This window comes from Rhopilema esculentum, unplaced genomic scaffold (genome assembly GCF_057945365.1).
Source record: "Rhopilema esculentum isolate cy_ngs unplaced genomic scaffold, ASM5794536v1 HiC_scaffold_27, whole genome shotgun sequence".
NCBI lineage: Eukaryota > Metazoa > Cnidaria > Scyphozoa > Rhizostomeae > Rhizostomatidae > Rhopilema > Rhopilema esculentum.
In genome coordinates this window covers 243,675-264,686 of record NW_028300838.1, presented here as the reverse complement: position 1 = coordinate 264,686, position 21,012 = coordinate 243,675, and the positions used below count along the sequence as shown (strand labels likewise).

The following is a 21,012-nucleotide window of genomic DNA, read 5'->3' as shown; positions in this document are numbered from 1 at the left end:
AGTCAGTTTTCAAACCATGGTTCCTTTGGAGCTTCTGGTTTTGCATTTAAAAGGAGCATCTCAAATTAAATCAAATAGTTTCACTTAGCAATATACCTTTTCAATTAGATAATTTTGTGTGAGCGCAATATGTGCAGGATGTTTCTGATAAACTAGTTTACAAATGTCATCTGCATTCACGGATAGGCTTTGAAACACTTTGTGTGAAATGTTTCGTATAAATGCATTTTTTAATGTTACGTTGACACAGTAATATATTCTGGGATACATGAAAGTCTGCTTAAGCATCTCATAAGGAATGATAAAACTTCCATTTCTCGGACTACAGATTTTCCTCGTACTACAGAGACATATAAGTCATAATAGTGTTTACAAGAATCTATTAGATATACGTCTTAATTTTTATGGGAAAGATTGCTTTTACTATGTGCATGTGCTTTTATGAACCGTCTGTATTGACACTATAATTAAAAAGTCGCTGGGTAGCAATATTGGTATATAGTTTGCCTCCAGCGGCCTGCTTTTAGTACAAACATACGAGAGCCGCAATGTACCTTGCTTGAACGGTAAGATGTTCTAACTGAATGAGAAGTTAATTGCAAAGTCAAAGTCTGCACATATTGTGGATTGGGAAAACATTGTTCTTGAAAACTGCGCAGCGAATAACAACTGGTTTGAAAGGTAGCTTAGATACAAAACTGTATTTACCTTTGCAAAAGAAAGAGCCGGATATTAACCATACATTGGCCTATTAATTTGACTCTAACTTCATTGGGTAGGCACCTTTGCTAGAAACCCGAAGTCTAGTGAATGGAATTCACAAGGCTCTAAATGTCTGCCGAAATGCTCATTATTTAATAATAGATTGATTTATAAATATAACAAAGTGTTATAGCTAGTCTTTGGTGTTTACAGTCATCTAAGCTTGCGGATAGATATTCTTTGCTATTTTCTTGCATATTCTAGAAAAGCCTATTGTGCTTTTATATGGTCCATCTTGGAGACAGTGAGAGCACTATGAGAATATTTGCTTTTTGGTTGTGTTGTGATTCCGAAGTATTTCAGAGCCTGGATAACATCGCGGAAAAGGGAGGGGATGTTCAATTTTTTTTGCTTGTTTCAATGATGTATTAAACCGTTATGGTAAAAAAACTATAGGGTAAATGTTTTTGGTATTTTGTGTTGAACATTTTCTCCACTCAATTTTTCTTTTCTTATGATTTTCTGTTGAGCAAATATGTCATTTGTTTTTGTCCTTGCTGGGATTTGTGTTGAATGCATGTTCCATTGCATTTTGTTTCGTTTGAATTTTGTTGTTGAGTGAATGTTGCATTTTTTATCTTTATAAGGATTTTTTATTTTTGTCTTCTTTGGAGTCTTTGAATGTATGTTCCACTCAGTTTTGTCTCTTTTGGGACTTTTTTACTAAAAGGCAAAATAGAGTCTGTGGTGGCATGTTTATTTTTTAAATTTTAAGTTGCCAAGGCTCTAAAACTATCCAAATTTTTCTAAATTTGCAAACATGTAACTTTATCATTGAAATGAAGGAAATTGAACCCTTTCTCTTATCCTGTTTTTAAAAACACATTATTACACCAATCCATTTAAACGGAAAAGCGGTTGTTTCGTCATATAGACACTATTCAAGGATTGTTGAGGCCTCGTAATCAGAGTTGTGCTCGTCGTCATCGTTGCTCTACCGAGGCTGAAGGCTTGCTTCGAACCGTATCGTACTTTTCTCTTGGTGTTTTTGGTTCATTGACCAGAAGTGGGAAGATTTTATGCTTGTTGATTATATCTGCACGGCCTAAAATCTCATTACTTTGATTAGAAAACTTTGAAGGATGTTTTTCACTTCACATTGTTTTCTTGACTTCTAAATCTAAAGTTGTCTTTCATTTGAAACTTAGAAACCAAATAAACAAAAGACAATTTTGATTGAGGGAAGTAAGTATAAAAGCTTCAATCGACTGAAATTAGTTCAAGAAATGAATCTAATTCAGGGTTAACCTAATCTTGATTTAAAGCCTCTTTTAAGTAGATAAACTTGCCAACTTGGATTGCTTCATGTTGGAACTAAGCCCATCCTTGCAGATATTAAATCTTCTTTGATTTGTTGTGATATTCTTGGTAATTCTACGTCAATGATCCTTTATTCTACAACTAATGAATTGGGAGAAGCAGCAAGGATAAAATGGAAAATGGACAGTTTTAATTCTTTTGGTAATTTGATTTTGAAAAGAGGAAAACCTCAGAAGATTGAAAGATGACTGAAATCTTAATTCAATGAATGGAATTGTCAGAGAAAATGTAAACAAGTTTTACAAATATACTCGCCTAGGAATTCGTTTTGTTTTTGTATTAAGAATTGTTCGTACCAAGTCTTTTGTGACTTGCTTCTCTTACTAAATCGAGATTGGTAAGAGCCTGTGATTCAACCATCAGAAAACGATGTCCTTCATTTTTTTGTTTTCTCTTTTGCATTAGTTCTACATAATGATACAGGAGTATTTGGGGTTATCTCAATCCAAAGTGGCTACTGTCTGCCTACTATTTTATTTGCTTTAATTTACTTTGCCATTCTATCTTTTGCTACTCTAAGCTGCCCTATTTTGGCTTGAAATACCCTATTTTATCCCATCCTATCCTATCCTTTCCTAGCCTATCCTATTCTATCCTGGCCTACCCTAAGCTATCCTATCCTGTCATATCCTATCCTATCCTATCCTATCCTATCCTATCCTATCCTATCCTATCCTATCCTATCCTATCCTATCCTATCCTATCCTATCCTATCCTATCCTTTTCTATCCAATCCTGTCCAATCCTGTCCAATTCTGTCCTATTCTATATCCTATCCTATCCTATCCTATCCTATCCTATCCTATCCTATCCTATCCTATCCTATCCTATCCTATCCTATCCTATCCTATCCTATCCTATTCTATCCTATCCTATCCTATCCTATCCTTTCCTATTCATATCCTATTTTATCCTATCTTGTCCTAAGCTATCCCATCTTATATTTCCCTATCCCATTCAATCTTATGCTGTTCTACTCTATCATATCCCGTCCTATTCTATCCCATTCTATTCTTTGCTATTTTACCCTATCCTACCCTATTCTATCCCATTCTATCTTATGCTGTTCTACCCTATCATATCCTATCCCATTCTATCCTATCTCATCCTATCCTATTCTACCCTATATTATCCTGTCCCGTTCTATCCTGTCCATTCCATTTTGTTATAAGCTGTTTTATACTTTGCCGTGCTTGGCAAGTAATATCTTTCAATTCTAGGCCAAACTGTTTCATCCTATATTGTGCTTGCTTTAGGTGAACAACTCTAATGGAACTGCTTTTCGGAGGCTGAAGCCGCTTATTTTGTTTGACTTACTTGTGGCGCCATGTAAAAATGGAAGCTGCCCCGAGAATAAATCTTTGGTTCTCTTAAGCATTGCAAAGTCTGGCGCCTGTTAAATAACTTCATATTTAGCAATTTAAAAGTGTATCTTGTTATATGAAGATGAAAGCCTATGATCCAAAGAGCGGTTTTTCCAAGGCTACCACTAGGATTTCGAAAACCAAACCATATCAGGCTTGCTTATATTTTCCCAACATGGAAGGGTTTAGATTATGCAGATTGGAAAGTGAATTTGTATTGCTTTGGCTTAATCTGCAAGCATTCGTTTACACAGGATTTTAATGAGGTCTGCAGAAACCTCAAGGCAAATTCCCTTAATGGATAGAGACAAGATCGAAATCGCCCGTGTTTGACCAGGAAAAGACACTAACAATAACCAAGTTGTGTTATTAACTCTATTTACTCAGGACTTATTCCATAAAGGTATGGGCAGACAAAGTTAGATTTTGTAAGCAGCGTGTTTGCCGATTAAAGCACCTTGAAAGTAACATTTTAAAGCCTTTTGTTTTATTGCTATTTTTGAAGTTAAACTGAAAAGAGAAAAAAGCATTTGCAACAAAAACTTTTAACTTCACATATCACTTAAATGTCTCCTGTATTGTTTTTGAAAGCAACCAGCAGAAAGTTCAGTTGTTTTTTAGCCAAACATTTAAGTTGTCATTGTCTCCTTTCTTGAACTTTTTTCGACGTCCCAATACCGCATTCCTTTTATAAATTCCCTGAACGTTCATAAAATGTTTGACAACTATAATGCCGTGTCTGTTAGAAGACGAGTTAAATAGATGGAGGAGCTTCAAGTCTTTACTTGAGATGTTACTTAGGTTAACCATTTAACAATCAGACTAGTTAGTTTTGCACAAAATAATATCGTTGAAATAAATCGTTAAAATGATTCAATATTTAGACAAAGAAGGTATCGTAATTAATATTATGTTGGTATTTTCAGAATTTGTTTGGTCTAGAGATAAATTCGATAAATTTAAACACATAGCTTGTTTAATTTTTGCTTGATGACAATCGAGTAATCAACGATTTTAATGTGACAGCCAAATAGCAAAGGGTTTTCATTTTTAGGCAGAAAAGTAGTCGTTAGAAGTTTCCAGGCTATTATTAATATGAACGCAACTTTCAGTGTATGAGGCGTTTTATAGATGCAATTTCCATTATTGTGTTGAAAGGGAGCGTTTGTTTCAGGCTAGGGGCTTGCTGGAGCAAATACAGTCCTGGTTCTTGCTATCCGGTGAAAATGCCAGAATTCGGCCCGGATATTAACAACCGACAATACAGCCAGCGGGTCCAAAAAACTTGCTAAATATACAGAAGCATGACATACAGAGGGATTCGAAAGAAAGCTTGATTTTGGGGCTCGAAACATCGAGTTTGACCGTTGAGATTATCTATAGAGAGTGCTGTATTGTCCTGTAATGTCATCGTCCACGTAGTGTCGCTGGTCACCATGGTTCGTGCCACGTGCTTTGATGGTTCAATACTGAGCAAGGCGGTCGGAACTTCCACTTGTAGCAAAAGCTACAGAGGATCCTCAGAACTTTTAAGTGGATGGTGCGCCTTCTGGGATGCTGGAAGCATGCACGGTTTGCATCAGAACTGCTTGGTGGTCCCAGTACAGGAAGCTCTTATGAAAACACACTTTAAACGAAGTCTTCATCTCTAATTTTGTAAAGCTTACAGAGAGTCCGGATTGCGATTACTACTTTGTTTATCAAACCAGGCCGTGTCTGATCAAACTGCATGTTAAAATGATGTATGAATAATTGACAATGCTATAAGTACTGTACCTGATTGTGCATGGAATATTTTGGCGCACAATCCACTGTTATGCTTTTTTTCAAAGCTCATAATTTGGAAATTAAGAAAATTATCTTTTAAGAGCTTAAAGATGAGCTGAAGTTTTCGATAGGAATTAAGCTAGAAAGAGAGCAGACGGTTGATGCCTCAGGTGCTCTGAATCGATACTTCTGGCAATAACTACATTTCCACTAAAATTACGTGTCATTCTCCGATGCTGGCGTCTTGTCACTGTTGACATAGAAGGGCAGAAGCGCCTCCGTTTTAAGATGGTATTAACCAAACTGCGGTTTTTCATTCAGATTCGTCGCTTGATCTTTTGACTCCCAGGTCATGTTTATATATCACTAGGTCTAGCTTCGTTGAAATGCCCAAAGGAGCAACCCCAGCAATCGGATTACACCGAGATGCCTTTTCTTTATCTATTAACTTTCGTGGTTGCAATGTTGCTATGTATCGTTCTTTGATCGTGTTTCAGTTAGTTTCGAAAGAAAAAGTTTAATGAGTTTAATGAAAATTCAAAAGAGTTTAATGCTAGTCGATACATTAATAGTTAATTTTTAGGAACAGAAACTGGATTATGCCATTTCATTATGAAAAAAGCACCCCACCCCGGTCTCGTGCTGAGTCCAAATGGACGATTGGTTTTCCCATGCCCCTTGTGCCCAACATTTCGGTTGGATTTTAGGATGACGAAAGCCAGAACGAGATTGTAAATTGATGCTAAAATATCCACGGAAATTAATATCCTATGTTTTGAAGTGCGAGGGATAAACAGATGGCAGCTAGTAATCTTCGTCTGAGATGAGTAGTTGACAGCTCAGCAGGAATGATATCTTGCCAGACTAGGATAATCTTTACAAAACTTGGCGCTATCAAAATTGTGTTTATCTATAATACCCTGGGGCTGGTAAAATGCTTCCATTCACAGTCTATCACTCATTCACAAAGGAGTTCCGCCCCAAAAAGGAGCATTTGCAGTGTTTTTCCGGGTCACAAACAGCTCCCTGTCCGTACTATTTTTCTTTTTAATGATTCGGCGTAGCTGTGCTAAATTCAAAAGAGTTTTGGGCGCAGTGGGGCTAACTGTCTCTCTGGGCCGATGGACATTAGGCCCAAATCAAAGTATACTGTTTTAACCGGATAAAGTACCCCTTTTAAATGCAGCGAAGACATAGGCTGCAGATACTCTACAGAAAAAAATTTCAACCGCCCTAGAGGAAGATCTTTCTATCGCCTGTTGTAAGAAAATTGTAATCTAAATAGAAAACCTAGGGTGGTCATGTCCTGCAAGTTTGAGAAACCGTACTTTTCTTTTGACGCCATAACTTTTCTTTGTACCCACGGCTGCATTGACTAGACAATGCGCCGTCTTGTCCACATAAAATCCCCCTCTAAACGCGGGATAATCAGTTTAATTGCATGCACTCCATAGTCAAATGTGATCTATACCTTGAAAGATATAAAGATCGGACAGCCGACCATAAGACGGTCTGACGGTGTTTTTGTCCGGAAACATGAAAACCCGATCAGGAAAGAACCGAGCCACAAGGAATTTAACGTCGAGACGCAAGTTGCAGCTATGATAACAGTCTTTTTACGGTACTTAATGATTGGGAAAAGATTGTCTGATCCGAGATGAGATTATCTAATGCGATTTTTTACAATGATCCCTGAAAAGAAAGGTATCCACTGAGACCGAAAGCTCAGCTTTGCTTCAATACAACACTATTCGGGTCACCTTGAAGCAGCATTTGCAATAAGAGGTCCAAAAGGAGTCGTATCTTAGGCCCAAGAACTGTGGGGAGAGTGACCCTAAAGAAATAAAATATAATGCTTAACTCCGGCCACACCTTGTGCTCTTTTATAACCATTTCTTAACCAGGTAACACGTATTTTGTTTATTGATAAAAGGTGTCATAAGGGTTTTTTGACCTTTGTTTCACATTTTTCAGCGCAGTGGGAGTGGAACTTTTCACGGGGCCGAAAATAAAATTTTTCCGACGATTTCCAAAAACGTAGCGTATTTTCCCAAATTTCTCAGAAACTTCGGGTTTGGGGTAAGGTGTGTACCTGCAACTGTGCCCCTAAGTTCGACCATGGTTGAGACTGACAGAAGGAACCGGCTCGTTTCTTTTCTCAAGGAAATTTGCTTTCATGCTGTATCCTGTATTCTGCACCCAGAAAACAAAGTTGCCTGTATTCTGTACCCGATGCTCCCACTCGTTCCCTAAGGAAAACGGCTTCTTTGCTACCATTACTTAATAATTGGGCAGGAAATATTTAGGAGTTTTTGCTCCTAACCCAGACACTGCTGGAATTTCTTTGGTAAATATAAGTTCACAATATATTAAAAGTTTTTTGTCAGAAATGATAGATTCTTTAAATGTGTAGACGTCATTTTATTATTTTATCTAGTGCTTGTTATTTCGCTGTTTTCCTCAAAATTATTTGCGCAATCTTTTCTATTTGTTATTTGGAATGTGAATAATTTATTTTTAATTTCATCCAAAAACTTGAAATGTAATATAAAGCTTTCTCGTGTATTTTATTGACAACTATACAAAAAGAATGGCTTGAAAGTGAAACATTTTGTTACCGCGAAGAGAAAATCATGATAGGTTTTGGAAAACTTAGTTTTATCTATCTCAGCCCATCCGAGCTCGCCATCGTTAAATTGACGGAAATTATTTAATCGACTGTACCTTTAAAAAAATATTGGTATGTCGAATGAAAACTAAGCATATTTCAGTTTTATTATTTTGTTTGGGTGACATCCGAAATAAACCATTAATTTCACGTTGTTTTTTGGACCGGCATCTTTGTACTAATTTAATGAAAATTTTTCAATACTTTATGGCGCCTTCCATGCTCGGAATATTTTGGCTGCATCTAAACGTCTTCCATTGACTGTAAGAAGAGTAAAAGTATCCATTATGACAGAACCATGAAAATACTTATTTAGGTATTCTTTGTTTTAAGTTGTTTACATCATTTTGACTTTCTATGTCGTTTTGGGCTGTCTATTTATTTAATACACTTAATATTATGTAACTCATATTTATATTCTTGCTCAATGTCCATAAAGAATCATAATTGATACTTTCTCATAAGGTTATGAGTTTGTTTATCAAATTGACAGTAGATACATCGAGATGTCACGAAAACCCACCTGGTATCTTTAAATAATGTTTATTCAAAATCATACCAGTTTCTTTATACCTTATGATAGTTTATTATGTAATTTTCGTTTTTTTCATTGCTCCTAGGAAAGACAGCGAGAATATCGGTACAATCAAGTGGGTGGTGAGTATTAATACGTCTGGAATTTATTTTTCGGTGGTAATTTGAGCTAATAGAACAGCCTTATTTGATATCATTTTCAATCAGAAAAAATCAGACTTTACTCTAATATAACTAATTTTCGTCATTAGAATAGAATCGAAAAATAACTAAGTTAATAACTTCAGACATGTGTTCTTTAAGAAATACTTTCATATTTTCTCTAAAAATTTAAAAAGGAAGAAAATCTAAAGCTTTCAAAGTGGTATGATTAACATACATTCAAGCTACTGTAAATCTTAATTGAAGTTTTAAAGCTGTAGGGAAAACTTTTATGAATAATTTGCATTGCATACATAATGAGCCTGGCTATTTTCTTAATTTATTCTTAATTATAATAATGGCTTCAAAGTCTCAATATTCTTATAAGCTATATTCTTATTAAAAGCATGATGCTAAGTGCTTTTTGAGAAAACTTATAAGTCGATTTTGAAAAAATCTTGGTAAAAGAATATTCTCTTCAGTTTTTTTTATCGATTAGGTACAGTTTTTCTTATTTCGTACATGTAATAGAGATTTTTTTGCTTGTCACGATTTTGCTATCGCATCAATGTCAACAAGTTCTGTCAGTTCTAAGACATCAACTAAGGTAGCTTGTTATAAATTTTATTCAAAAAACATGAAAAACAAGAATTTATTTCTTTTTAGTTTTTCTGTTTTGTTTATTAAAATTTTAAATGTAAATCAAAATGTTCGAATCGAAATTTCTAAGAGTTTCGTTGACTACGACTTCCATGGGCTTAGAGAACGTCTTGCCTTTCTTGCGAAGAGCTGCACCCCTTTGTGAAAAACTGTGAAGAACTGTTGATCTTAATTTGATGACTTTAGCAGACATTAAACATCGATTTATCTTTTTGCCTGCATCGTCTTACTTCGGTCGCTCTATTTTCTTTTCTAAATTAAAATAATATCTTTAGAACGATCGGTGCCACACATTGATATTGGTAATTTCCACGAGAAAAAACTAATGGAAATGAGACAGGAGGCTGAGATATACAGGCAACAACTAGAACTTGAGAGGCTTAAGAACGAGTTGCAGAGTTTGAGGGGTCCTGTGCCAAACCTTCCTCAGCTACCGGCCATTCAATATAATCAATCGCAACAACGACATAGCTTGGTAAGTAGTGATCTAGAGAGTTTCTTGTGTAGTTATTTCAAACTGTTTTGTATTTCCAGCTATTGTCTACCAGCTGCAATAGATCATGAAATTTATCTATGTAGAATATGTGTTGCGTGAAAATTTCAGCCAAGTCTGTTCCCACTGACAATTTTGTGTCGTTTCTGAGAGAGTGTAATTGCAAAAATGCAAGCATTTTCAGGAGCAACCAAGCCATTTAATTGAGGAGGCGCTTTTTAAAAAGAATATTCAAATATTCAACCAATTTGCCAAATTTTGAAATGCCTTTTTTTTATGACAGAACAATTTGCGCATCTGTTTTGCCATATCATAGTCAACATGGCATCATCACATGAAAAATCATTATTATTATTTCACGTGTCTGTCTGAAAGTGCATTTTGAACTCAAGTTATTTCGATCTAACATCCCATGAACGGTGAACTGAAATATTCCTATCCAAGGGAGGTTTTTTTTGCAGGCAACCATTTGCCTACCAGTTTCCATATCTCCAGTTTTTAAAACTCGGTGGTTCTTGCATACGTTTTTTTAATTCTTGCATGAATTATTTCAATTTTTTCAATGGTGGCTCTCAGGTGCGGCATTGGTGCATCTTTCCTGATTCACCTGGTAGTTTTTATTTTTTCTATGTTAATTTACCACGGGGTTGTCATGATCTATTGCTCCCCGTGGTATCAACGTCGTTGTAATGTTTGTTGAGTAATTAGTAGGTAGCGTAATAGGTAACTTGTCTTGTAAACCTTTAGTGGAATATATAAAAAAGAAAAATTTTTTTCAACTTGGTAGGTCATGTCGGAGAAGGATATGTATCAAATTTCAAACGAAAAAACAGAAGAGGCATTTCAACCAGCGCCTTACGACCCAGGGTGAGATTTATTACTGTTTAGGTTTGATGTGAAAGTTATAAACGATTCATTGATTTTGAAAATTATCAGCAGTACAGCAGTGGAATGTTATGTATAAAAATTGTGAAAGGTGAAAAAAGGAACAAAAGAAGCTCTGTCATTATTGACTGTGTTTAAAGAAATTTTTCGGTTCATTCTAATAAATTCTAAACATGACAGAGGTTGAGTGGTTTAACATCAGCAGCTATACATTTCATGATCAAATTTGTTGTTTAATTCCTGACATGCATGATTCATGTCTTTGAAGATTATTGTCTCCTATGTTTTTATTTTGCATCATTTTTACTAAAAAGGGAGATTATTTTGTGCTGTGATCAGCCTTATTTGCAAAACTGGTCTTCCTGATATGAGGTACCTATAAATTCGAACTATGACGTCATAAAACAATTCAATCAAAATTCTTTGTAAAAAAGGACGGAAAAGGTTAATGTTGATGTTTTTAGATAAACAATCGCAAAAACATACTTGGTGTCATATCAAAGGGGATTTTTGTATTTGCTTCTCGTTTTTGAGACGAGATGCGCTTTCAAAGAGAAGAAATATGTTTAAAGAAATATGTTATACGCAATCAACTACTAATTTTTCAATCCAATATTTTGCAAACTTGTATTGCCAATGTATCAATTCATGCCTTTTAAAGAGAATCCTAGTGTTGCCAATGTTTGAGTTCGTGTAAAATGACGCGTTTTAAAATGTTTGTTTCGTAAAATTACCTCATGGTACGTTTTTATGACCTCATGGTAAGCGTTTCTTCGTTAAAATTTTCCATTTTATCTATTTTTCTATTTCGCAAAGTACAAAATTTCGTTTTCAGAAGTGGTTTCGCGATTTTCTGGGATTTTATCTGCGGCATAACACAGGCTACAGATCAATGCAGAATCGTCGTTACGATGTTCAAAGAAAGCGAGGCTGTGTCCGACTCGAAAGTTTTGCCTGCCGTTCCTTGCAGTCCTTCAAATGACAATGCGATGCCCTATGCAAGATATTCCGGCCGGATCGCGATTCTCGGAATTAAGCAAATCTTCCCAAGGTAACAACCTGAAACTGCAGACATCTTTGCAATGCTTGCTAATAAGACGTAGTCAGCAATAAAATGGTATTTAAGTAGCCATTGCTTTTGCTGAAAAGAACATTCTACCCGGTTGCAAACTCTATAAAAGCAGTGGACATGTGCGTTTTGAGTCTTAATTATGAGCAATGAAGGGGGGTGGGGTTGGGTTGGGTTGGAGGAAAGAAATGCGAGAAGGTAAAAAAGAGAGGAGAAGGCCAATTTGAAAGGATGGTCAAAGCCTGGAAGGGGCTTGGATGAAACAATCTAGTATAGAACTCGAATTTCTGGTGTTAACGGGTGTAATCCCAAACACCAAATCGACACCCTGAATATTCATGAATTGTATAAGATTTCTAATGCACCGTGTAGCCAACAGCAGTCAAGACAGTGTAGCCAATGATACAACACCAGTTAAGACAGTGTAGCCAATAGCGACTTTTATTTGTTTGTTTTCTTTCGTAATCCATTTTAAGAGTGATATAAAGGCCCTTTTATAAAGATACTTTTAAGTTATTTCAAACACATTATACGAATGATTTTGAACTTAATCAATGAAGAATATCAATCAACACGAATCAAGTCAATCTATGTATTACCAAATTTTTTACCAATTTTGGGGGTTTTCATCATTCTGACCTCTTCTTTGTAGGTGCCTCCCTTTGCCATCATTGACTGTTGTTGTGCAAGTTCAAATGGGCAGTGAACGAGACGTTGTATTTGAGGCTATGCAGGAGGTCGGGTGGAGTCAAGTCAACATATTTGATAGTTTCAGTCAAGTCATCGCTGGAAGGTATTTCTAAATCCAAGGGTTTATAGATACGGATAAACGCTTCCTTATCCGATATTCGGTATGAGTGGGAACGGAAGGGAAATCCTTAAGATTTGTTCACGCGAATGTAGAACATTTTCATGCATTTGCCAAGAATATGCCCTTGAATAGAAATTAACGCATTTTTATTCGCTTTTGCAAACGAATGGTCTTCCAAATCATGCTCAAGGCAAAAAATAACAAAGGCAACAACTAAATGTTGGTGTCAGGAAATCTGACAGGAATTCTCAGCCTCGGTTTGAGATCACTTATTGTGAGCTACCGTGAAGCCGAGGTTACTGCTTACTGCGAAACGTTTACTTCTGGTATCTTCTGCTCAAAGCCACAGTAATAGCTGTGCAATTTCTAAAAGCTTTACTTTCTTGCTAGTACCTGTTCTTTTTTGTTTCGTTCCGCTCTGGTTCGTTTCCCCTTTGGATAGGACTATCACTGCACAAATAAATTTCATTAAAGCATTGTATGGATTTATGCTTGTGCGTGAAAAAAGATCCTTCAGAATGTTTCAAAAGGCAGCTAATATTTCAAATACGTCATGTTGAAGAGAAAGGTTAGTACCCTCTGGGCTTTGTTGCCAAATGCAGAAGTTGATATGTGTAATAACTGTTTTATATCCAATATAAGTAGGTGTTGTGGGTTTTGGAGCCCACTTGAAGACTTCGTTTGTGTCATGAACGTGAGCTCAAGGAACAGTATAACTGTTTTGTTGTTAGCAACTCGTATTAAAAATAGACCTGTTGTGAAAGGTGGCTCTCCACTCTGACGTGCGTTGCCCAACGGTTCTTTAGGTGTCAGTGTCTTAGGGCAAGAGAAAAATTCTTGCGACCACACTTCTAAGGCTCCAAAATTAAGTTTCATGTGCAAACAATTTAGCCATTTACACTTGTCAATATGATTTTGTAATCGTCTTCTGTATTGTAAGGTCCCCTTCCCTTCCAAACAACAACAGAGGCTCTGCACTTATAGATAAATGTAACAATTACCATTCCTCTTAGCTTTGGCTTCACTTTCAATTATATCAACTTCCTATTTACTCTTGTGCAAGTAGTACGTCTTATGGGTCATTTTGTTATCACCCAACCGATCAATGAGCCTAATGAGTCCCTTTAAGTTTGTTTCATGTGTTTTACATAAATGATCATTCAACCCTGATTTTTTAATGCCTACATTTTACACGAGGTCAGAAGCTCTACTGTTATTTTGTTGTCATAACAATTATCAATGCAGTTATTAAAAAATAATGGAGTTTTTGACAAGGAGGCTTGTGAACACCGTTACATTCTATCAAAAGTTGGGCTTATTGTCTCTGTATCTGAGATGCGTAAGAATGCTAATCATACTTCTGATGATTAATTGATCATTTGATTATTAAACCATGGTTTGCCGTAACAAGATCAAGATATCTTATTTTATCTTGATGTTATTGAAGCTGCTTTTATCATTCCGAATAAAAACGCACCCAGCAAGAAAGATCCGACCCTTTGCAGGCAAAGTAATGGCTCTGTCCTACACGCATTTGTTTTATAAACAACTGTCTAGAAGAAATTGAGCTCTTACCCTTGACATTAAAAAAACTATTTGAAAATTCTTCTGTTAAAGCCAGGATGAAAATTATTCTTTTCAACGATCATGCACCTATTTCTTGTTCAATTGAAATCTTGGCCACTGATTCATTGTTCTATTTCATGTTATTTTGTTACGTTTTTGTGTTTTTAAGGTTTGCTGTTAAGAATTTGGTATTTAAGAATCCTTTAAGAAATTTGTAGTACTAGAATCAACAAAAATATTGACAAACTGAAATATAATCTCGAGCTTTGTTTTTCAACAAAAAATTCATGTAGTTTGGTATCACTTTTAAAAAATTTGTGTTAGAGGTTGAATGGGTCTTCTTAAAATCCTTCTTTCATCTTACTTAGATCCTATTCTATACTCGCGTTTCCAGATTCTCTAATGAGATTTTTCATTTAGATGGAAGATCCCTGTAAGAGTGCCTCCAGTGGCACCACAGCTGACTGCAGCTCAACTTAATGCAGTGCAACAGGTATGACCCTTCCATTCATGTTTTTTCAACGTTCTGCAGGAATACCTTCCATTCATGTTCTTTTCAACGTTCTGGGATACGTTGTTTTGCATCGCCGTATTATTACTAATGAGTTTATAATTTTTATTCGTATATAAATGTAGGCTCCCACGTAGAGATTTGTATATAAGGTAAAAATGTAGGCTCCCACGTAGAGATTCCCTCTGAACTACAGATTCTAACTGTCCTACTTCAGGTTCTTTTAATCTAATCTATAGTTAGTCTGAATGCAGGGGCGGATCCAGGCTGAATTCTGACTAAAGCAAGAAAAAAAATAAAGGGCGTGGTCGTCACCACGCCCAATTTTAATATAAGCCACGCCCGTTTTATAAAAGTTGCTTATATGATTACAAAAAATTGTGTAAAAATCATTTCCGTGGGAATTTCCCTTTGCATTGAAACATTTTAAACTAGAGGGAGGAAAAATAAACATTCTACACATCGGTACGCATGGTTATACAAATGTATATTACAATTATGTATAGCTAGTTAGCTTTTTTAAACAAAATGCTAACAAATTTTACCAACAAAGCAGTAAAACCTTGACGCTAAATGGAAAGGCATACCTTGGTTTTGTTTTGTTATGGATATTTTGCTTGTTTTGAAAAGAAGCTTTTTCAGTCGTTGCAAAAAATTATCTGTTTTTAAAATAAGAGATAATTTTGGAAAAGCCCTGACGAAATAAATTCCCATCAACAAAAAAAGCCCAGCATCTAATCAATGTGGACTAGATTATTTTTATTCCTCGTTATTTAAAATTTGGACAGCATACACTACTATTTTAAATAGGATCAGAGTTCAGAATGTCCAGGAGTTTCATCCTTCTTGGATGTTGCCGGGCGAACCGGTCTATAATGGAATCAACATCAAGAGATACTTCCCGATGGACATGGAGTAGAGCTAACCCATTCATTCTAGATTCCGTCATCGAGTTACGTAAATATGTTTTCAAACGCCTCAGCACTGAAATAGATCGCTCACAAGAGCATGTAGTGACAGGAATTGTAGCTGCTATCTGCAGTGCAGTATATATGTTAGGGAAAATCATTTTGTCGATAAATGGTAAGAGGTCAGAGATTGTTGATGGACGTCTTCCATGAAACATTTCCCAATAGCTCTCCCATGATTTCAATTCCGTAGACAAGTAGCGGGGCTCAGGAAGATCAGATTCAAACATAGATATGAACATGGAGAATTTCTCTTGCCAGCAGGAGTCTTGGAGATTTTGCGGAAGTGCGTAATAAGCATTAAAAAGTTTTAGATTTTGATCAGAGAAGCGAGTCTGGATTTGTGCTTTCAGATTGTCGAGAAATGGAATTGTTATAACACGACGAAAGTATTCAGATGGTGAGTCAGATGGTGTATTCGCACGAAGACTTTGGATTCTTGCAATGCGTGGTTTGGAAGCAGGGGTTCCGACTTTCTCTGCAATTTCAACAGCCTCTGCATACCACTGATCATGCAATTTATCTATATCACCTCGAATTCTTAGCAACATTGCATACAGCAATGATACCTTGTTAGCGCAAGCAGTAGTATCGAGAGAGACAGATTGCAGTTGCTTTGTTAATGGCCTGGTGACCTCTAACATTCTGCTAACGGCAACAAGGCACACGATAAACTCAAAAGCAACTGTCCCATAAAACAAACCACTAGCATCTTTGACAGAATTACTGCTCCAGGTATTTTCATAGTTATCTTTCACCTTTTCTAAGCAAATGACAATTGCCTCAAAAAGTTCAATAAAAACGTCGAGGCCATCTATCCTTGCAAGCCAACGAGTGCGACAAACATCAATCAGACGCTCATGACGGGCAGTAGGCAAAATCTCTTGGATCATTTGTGTCAACAACTGAAAACGCTTTGGGTGTACATTGAAGAAAGCACTTACAGACCTGACGAGGGTCATCATATTTTGAACAACTTGGAGAGAGCAAGCAGATGCAACAGCAAGATTCAGAACATGAGATTTGCAGTGGACATAACGTGCTTGTGGATATTGCCGTTGAATGATCGTAGCAGCTCCACTACACTTCCCAGACATATTTGCTGCCCCATCATAACCTTGACCGCGACAGTTGCTCATGTCAAGACCCAAATTTTCCACTGCCGTTAATACCTTCCTTGCAATCGCATCACCCCGTAAACCTTCATCACAAGCAACGAACCCAAGAAACTCCTCGCGGACAAGTGATGCCTGGTCAACAAATCGCAAGACAATAGACATTTGTTCTATGTTACTGATATCAGTGGCTTCGTCAGCAAGCACTGAAAAATATTTTGCTGACTTGACTTCACTTGATAAACTCTCAGTTATCATGGCTCCACATATCTTAATGATTTCGTTCTGCGTAGTTTTAGACTTGTAAGTTGCAGAACGTGGAGCATTCGCAAAGTGATCTGCAAAGATTTTGTTTTTGCCACATCTCACAAGAAAACTTAACAATGCCTGTAGATTCCCAGGGTTGTTTTTTGATTCATCGTGGTGTTTTGCATCATCTCTGTGACCCCGAAGTCCAAAATTTTGCCGCCCACATGTTATTATCCCTTCGATTATGGGTTTCAATTTTTCTCTGTTCAACTGCACTTGAGCGGAGATAGCCTTGTCATACTGGACATTAATAGGAGTTACCTTGTTTTCCATGCACTGTTTGAATTGACCAGCTCTTAGAGTGGCGGTTGCATGCACCTTAGATTTGGAATAATGGTCCTTAAGTCGTTGACAAGCATTTGCCCAATCATTAAGTGGTAGTTTGAATAAGTGGATGAGTTTTGATGAATTGTGAGTAGTCTCCCCTGCAAACAATACACAATTTATGCAGAAGGCACCATCACAGACAGCTGAATATCTTAGCCATGGAAAGGTCTCAAGCCATTGATACTGAAATTTGCGCCCTGTTGAACTTCTAGGGAAAACAAATGATGGATCTGGTTTCCACGTATTGCATAGCAGCTCATATTTCTTGCAATCTGAGATAGAGGAAACATTACGATAAAAGGTCCCAACATCTTTAGTACAGGAGGCAACATTGTTTTCAATGTTAATGTCCTGATCTTCTGAGGAACAGGGCATAGCGACATCTACTAAACTGTTATTATTTGTTTGCTCTTTTGAGCATCTAGGCCTCTTGAAAACTAAAGAATGCATTGTGGATTGCACAAGGTTGCCTTTTCTTTTTAATGAAACTACAGGTTTACTGTGTATCTTAATCTCGGATTCAGCTTTAATTGATGGCAAATCATTAGGCATTACAGATACAAAATATCTGCTTTGCAAACCCTCTTTTGACTGTAATGATCCAGTGTTTGCCACTTCCTGCTGCTTCTTAGATTTATGAAGAACAGCATTTTCTTTAATTCCCACTTTGATATCACTTATCAATGGAACATAATGATTCTTTGCCTCTGGGAATTTCTGGGTTTTCAAGAACTCAACAGGTAAAGAGGCACAACGGAAGATATGAATTCTTTCATGGATGGTAGATTTTGAGATCCTTGGATACACAGTGCAATTAAATAGAGATTCACAAGAATTTGGCTGCAAAATTTCATCATTGCCATTTGTTGGAAAATAAGTCTCAATGGGAAGTCCAATTACACTAGAAACAGCAAGGACACACAGAAATGAGGAAAATCTAAAGTTCTTGGCAATGTGAAGAGCCTCTCTATAAACAGATGGAAGATGGTTATCTTTCTCAAATAAGTCAGCAGCCTTGAAAGACAACATCTTTGCAAATGCATTATTCAGATTTGAAATCCTTTTCTGACTCTCAAGATAATCAAGAACAGGATGAGAAGCATAAAAGTGGGCATACTGATAGAGCTCAATGGAAGTAAGACACCTCAAACATGTTGCCAAGGTCTCATCACCAATCAGTGCAATAGAGCAGGCATTATATAAACAATTTCCATCTCCAGTTGTTCTAAAGATGAAAATCAATGGGAAATTGAAATAAAAAATCAAGTGCTACACTTTATGCTTGAAATAAAACTTGAGATGTGTATGATGCATTTTATGCACAAAAATCAATGTAGCCTAACAATATGTGAATTATGTGTTTATGTGTGTTTATTGTGAATATATTATGTTTTATATACAGGTTATGTCTGATGTAGCTTATAAGGTGAGGTAGACATTTTTCTGACAAGAAAATTAAAGAATTAATGGAAATGTAGAAAATAAAATAACTGGCTTTGAAAAAAGCATACATTTCACAACATACTGAAAGCTTTTTCATCTGACACTCCTCAGAACATAAAACGTCAGAATCAGGGTCCGAAAGAACACGATGAAAAATATATACCCAGTTGTGGATCGAAATAGGCCAATCAGAAAAACGCAAGCACAAGACTGGTATAGTTGACCAATCAAAGAAAGTAACCTTTGCTGATTATGATAATCCTAGGAAGTTTAATAAATAAAAAAAATAGCTAAAAATCCTAAGAAAAAAGTAGGAAAAGAAAGAAAAAGATTAGTAGCACATTAGAACATAGCATGTTTTTTCTCCTTTTTGTCAAAATCAAAACATGAATTATTTTACAATGAAGCAAAACCAATACTTAGATTTGATACAAAACCTTTCTAAATAATCTACTACATAAGTTTATTGATATATGTACATTTATAAAAATACAATTGCCTGATGTTTACATTAAATATAGTCAGAGTTGCAATTCCTGATTTACATATTAGGTGTGTTGCACATCATATCTAAAGCTCAGGAATCAAGTATGAAAGGGATAACACAGATCTTCAAAACATATTTTCTCCCTAAATTGTTGATTTTAATGTTGATGTCTTTAAGACTTTGGAAATTAGATATGCTTCATAAACGAAAAGCATTATCAAGTATATTTAAAATACTGGCTTGAAAATTGCTGCAATGCAATTGCTCTCACTACAGGCTCCCCCCCCCCCATTTTGAGATGAAATTTATGTTAATCAAAGACTATATTATCCTATCCTTCATGAAAAACATATGCTAATCTTTGTCACAGTGCAGAACAGGCAGAAAGCATGTATTAGGTTGCAAACATGGGCAAGATGTGGTCAACAAATTGCAGTTAGGCATGTGAATACTATGGTAGTAGACGTTTCTGTTTTCAAATTTATATTGATTGACAAAACTTTTTGAATCAAAATTTTATGAGCATTTTTACTTTAAAACAACATAAAGCTAGAATGACAAGGCTATATGGTTAATTGTCAGTTTGTTTTTTACTACTCATTCTGTCATGCCAATTAATAGGACAGTTTTTACTTTCTTGCCCTTTTAGTCTAATTTTTCTGCCTGAACCCCAGGAGTTTACCTTATAGCCTTGTCTGACAGGGGGGTGTCCCAGTCAGGGTCAAGGCTTGCTAATCTTACTTTCAACTTTTAATTCGATCAAACTTTCAAAATTAATCTACTTGCAAGGATAATTTTTCAACAATCTCTTACCGAACTGGACAACGATTTCCAGCTCTATTTGTTTCTCTTCTAGGAAACTGTAGCTGAGCTACACTGCAAATTTTCAACGTTCGGCCTAAGCCATCAGCACCGCCATAGTTCTTCCAATTCCTCGCTGCCTCTTCCTTTTTCCTCTCCATCCACGTCTCGCACACATCTCTCAACTCTTCAATCTTTTCGGTTTCACTACTACTGTCTGGTTTTGAAAGAAGTTCCTCAAGGTATAGGAGGTGGGAATTCATCGCCATTACATATGCCGCAAAATTTCCCGCCATGCAGCTACAGGAATTACAGACCAGCAGTCCTTGCTTTTTGGTCTGGACCACCAATGCAAGATTGAAATTTCACCCTTTCCCGGCGCAGAAGCCCGAACCAAGCTTCAGTAGGCCATGAAAATGATTGGCTAGATTCGGTTTTTCAAATTTGACCAATGCCCCCGCCAGTTTTGAGCTTTAGTCAACTTGAACTGTGATTGGACAGAATCTTCTTTTTTGAATCTGACTAATGCTCCCGCGATTACTCTAAGGGATCCTTGGGTCAAACTCGTTTTCATATACGTGTTGTATTATTTTACGGAATGAAAGCTCGCGAGATCTAGGAAAAAGCTAATTTTATACTTTTTTGAGGCAAACAGGTTTTCATTTGATTTTGGCATTTAACCAGATACTTGAATCATGCTCCTCCGCAAGTAAGCATTAAGTGCGCGCACCTCCGCAGTTTCCTCCCGAATCTGACTAAAGCATATGCTTTAGTTGCATTAGTCTGGATCCGCCCCTGGAATGAGTGCTTTAGCTTGAAGCGGAAATATCACAAAGTCTTTGCAGTGAAGCACAATCAGGTAGACAAAAGAGAAAAACGTGTCCGACTTACTTTCTTTACTGATAGCAACGATGCAATGCAGCTTTCGCCTGTTTGAAACATGACTTTCCAAAAGTTCTTAAGCTAGCCACCTGCTTATACAATTTTACGTGACTTCTCTGCTGATATTGA

General features: G+C 36.4%; 2 protein-coding genes across 3 annotated transcripts in view; one reads left to right on the top strand and one right to left on the bottom strand.

The window, feature by feature from the left end:
• LOC148957431 (uncharacterized) overlaps positions 1-21,012 on the top strand; it is an 84,711-nt gene that overhangs the window by 7,920 nt on the left and 55,779 nt on the right. For both annotated transcript variants that reach the window (XM_089115350.1, XM_089115349.1), the window contains exons 8-13: positions 8,502-8,538; positions 9,492-9,691; positions 10,497-10,576; positions 11,430-11,645; positions 12,316-12,456; positions 14,461-14,533. In XM_089115350.1, the coding sequence (XP_088971476.1) occupies positions 8,502-8,538; positions 9,492-9,691; positions 10,497-10,576; positions 11,430-11,645; positions 12,316-12,456; positions 14,461-14,533 (747 nt within the window). The remainder of the gene's footprint in view (positions 1-8,501; positions 8,539-9,491; positions 9,692-10,496; positions 10,577-11,429; positions 11,646-12,315; positions 12,457-14,460; positions 14,534-21,012) is intronic.
• LOC148957433 (52 kDa repressor of the inhibitor of the protein kinase-like) lies at positions 12,422-20,799 on the bottom strand. Its single transcript, XM_089115351.1, has one exon. The coding sequence runs from the start codon at positions 18,297-18,299 to the stop codon at positions 15,354-15,356; it is 2,946 nt and encodes a 981-aa protein (XP_088971477.1). The 5' UTR covers positions 18,300-20,799; the 3' UTR covers positions 12,422-15,353.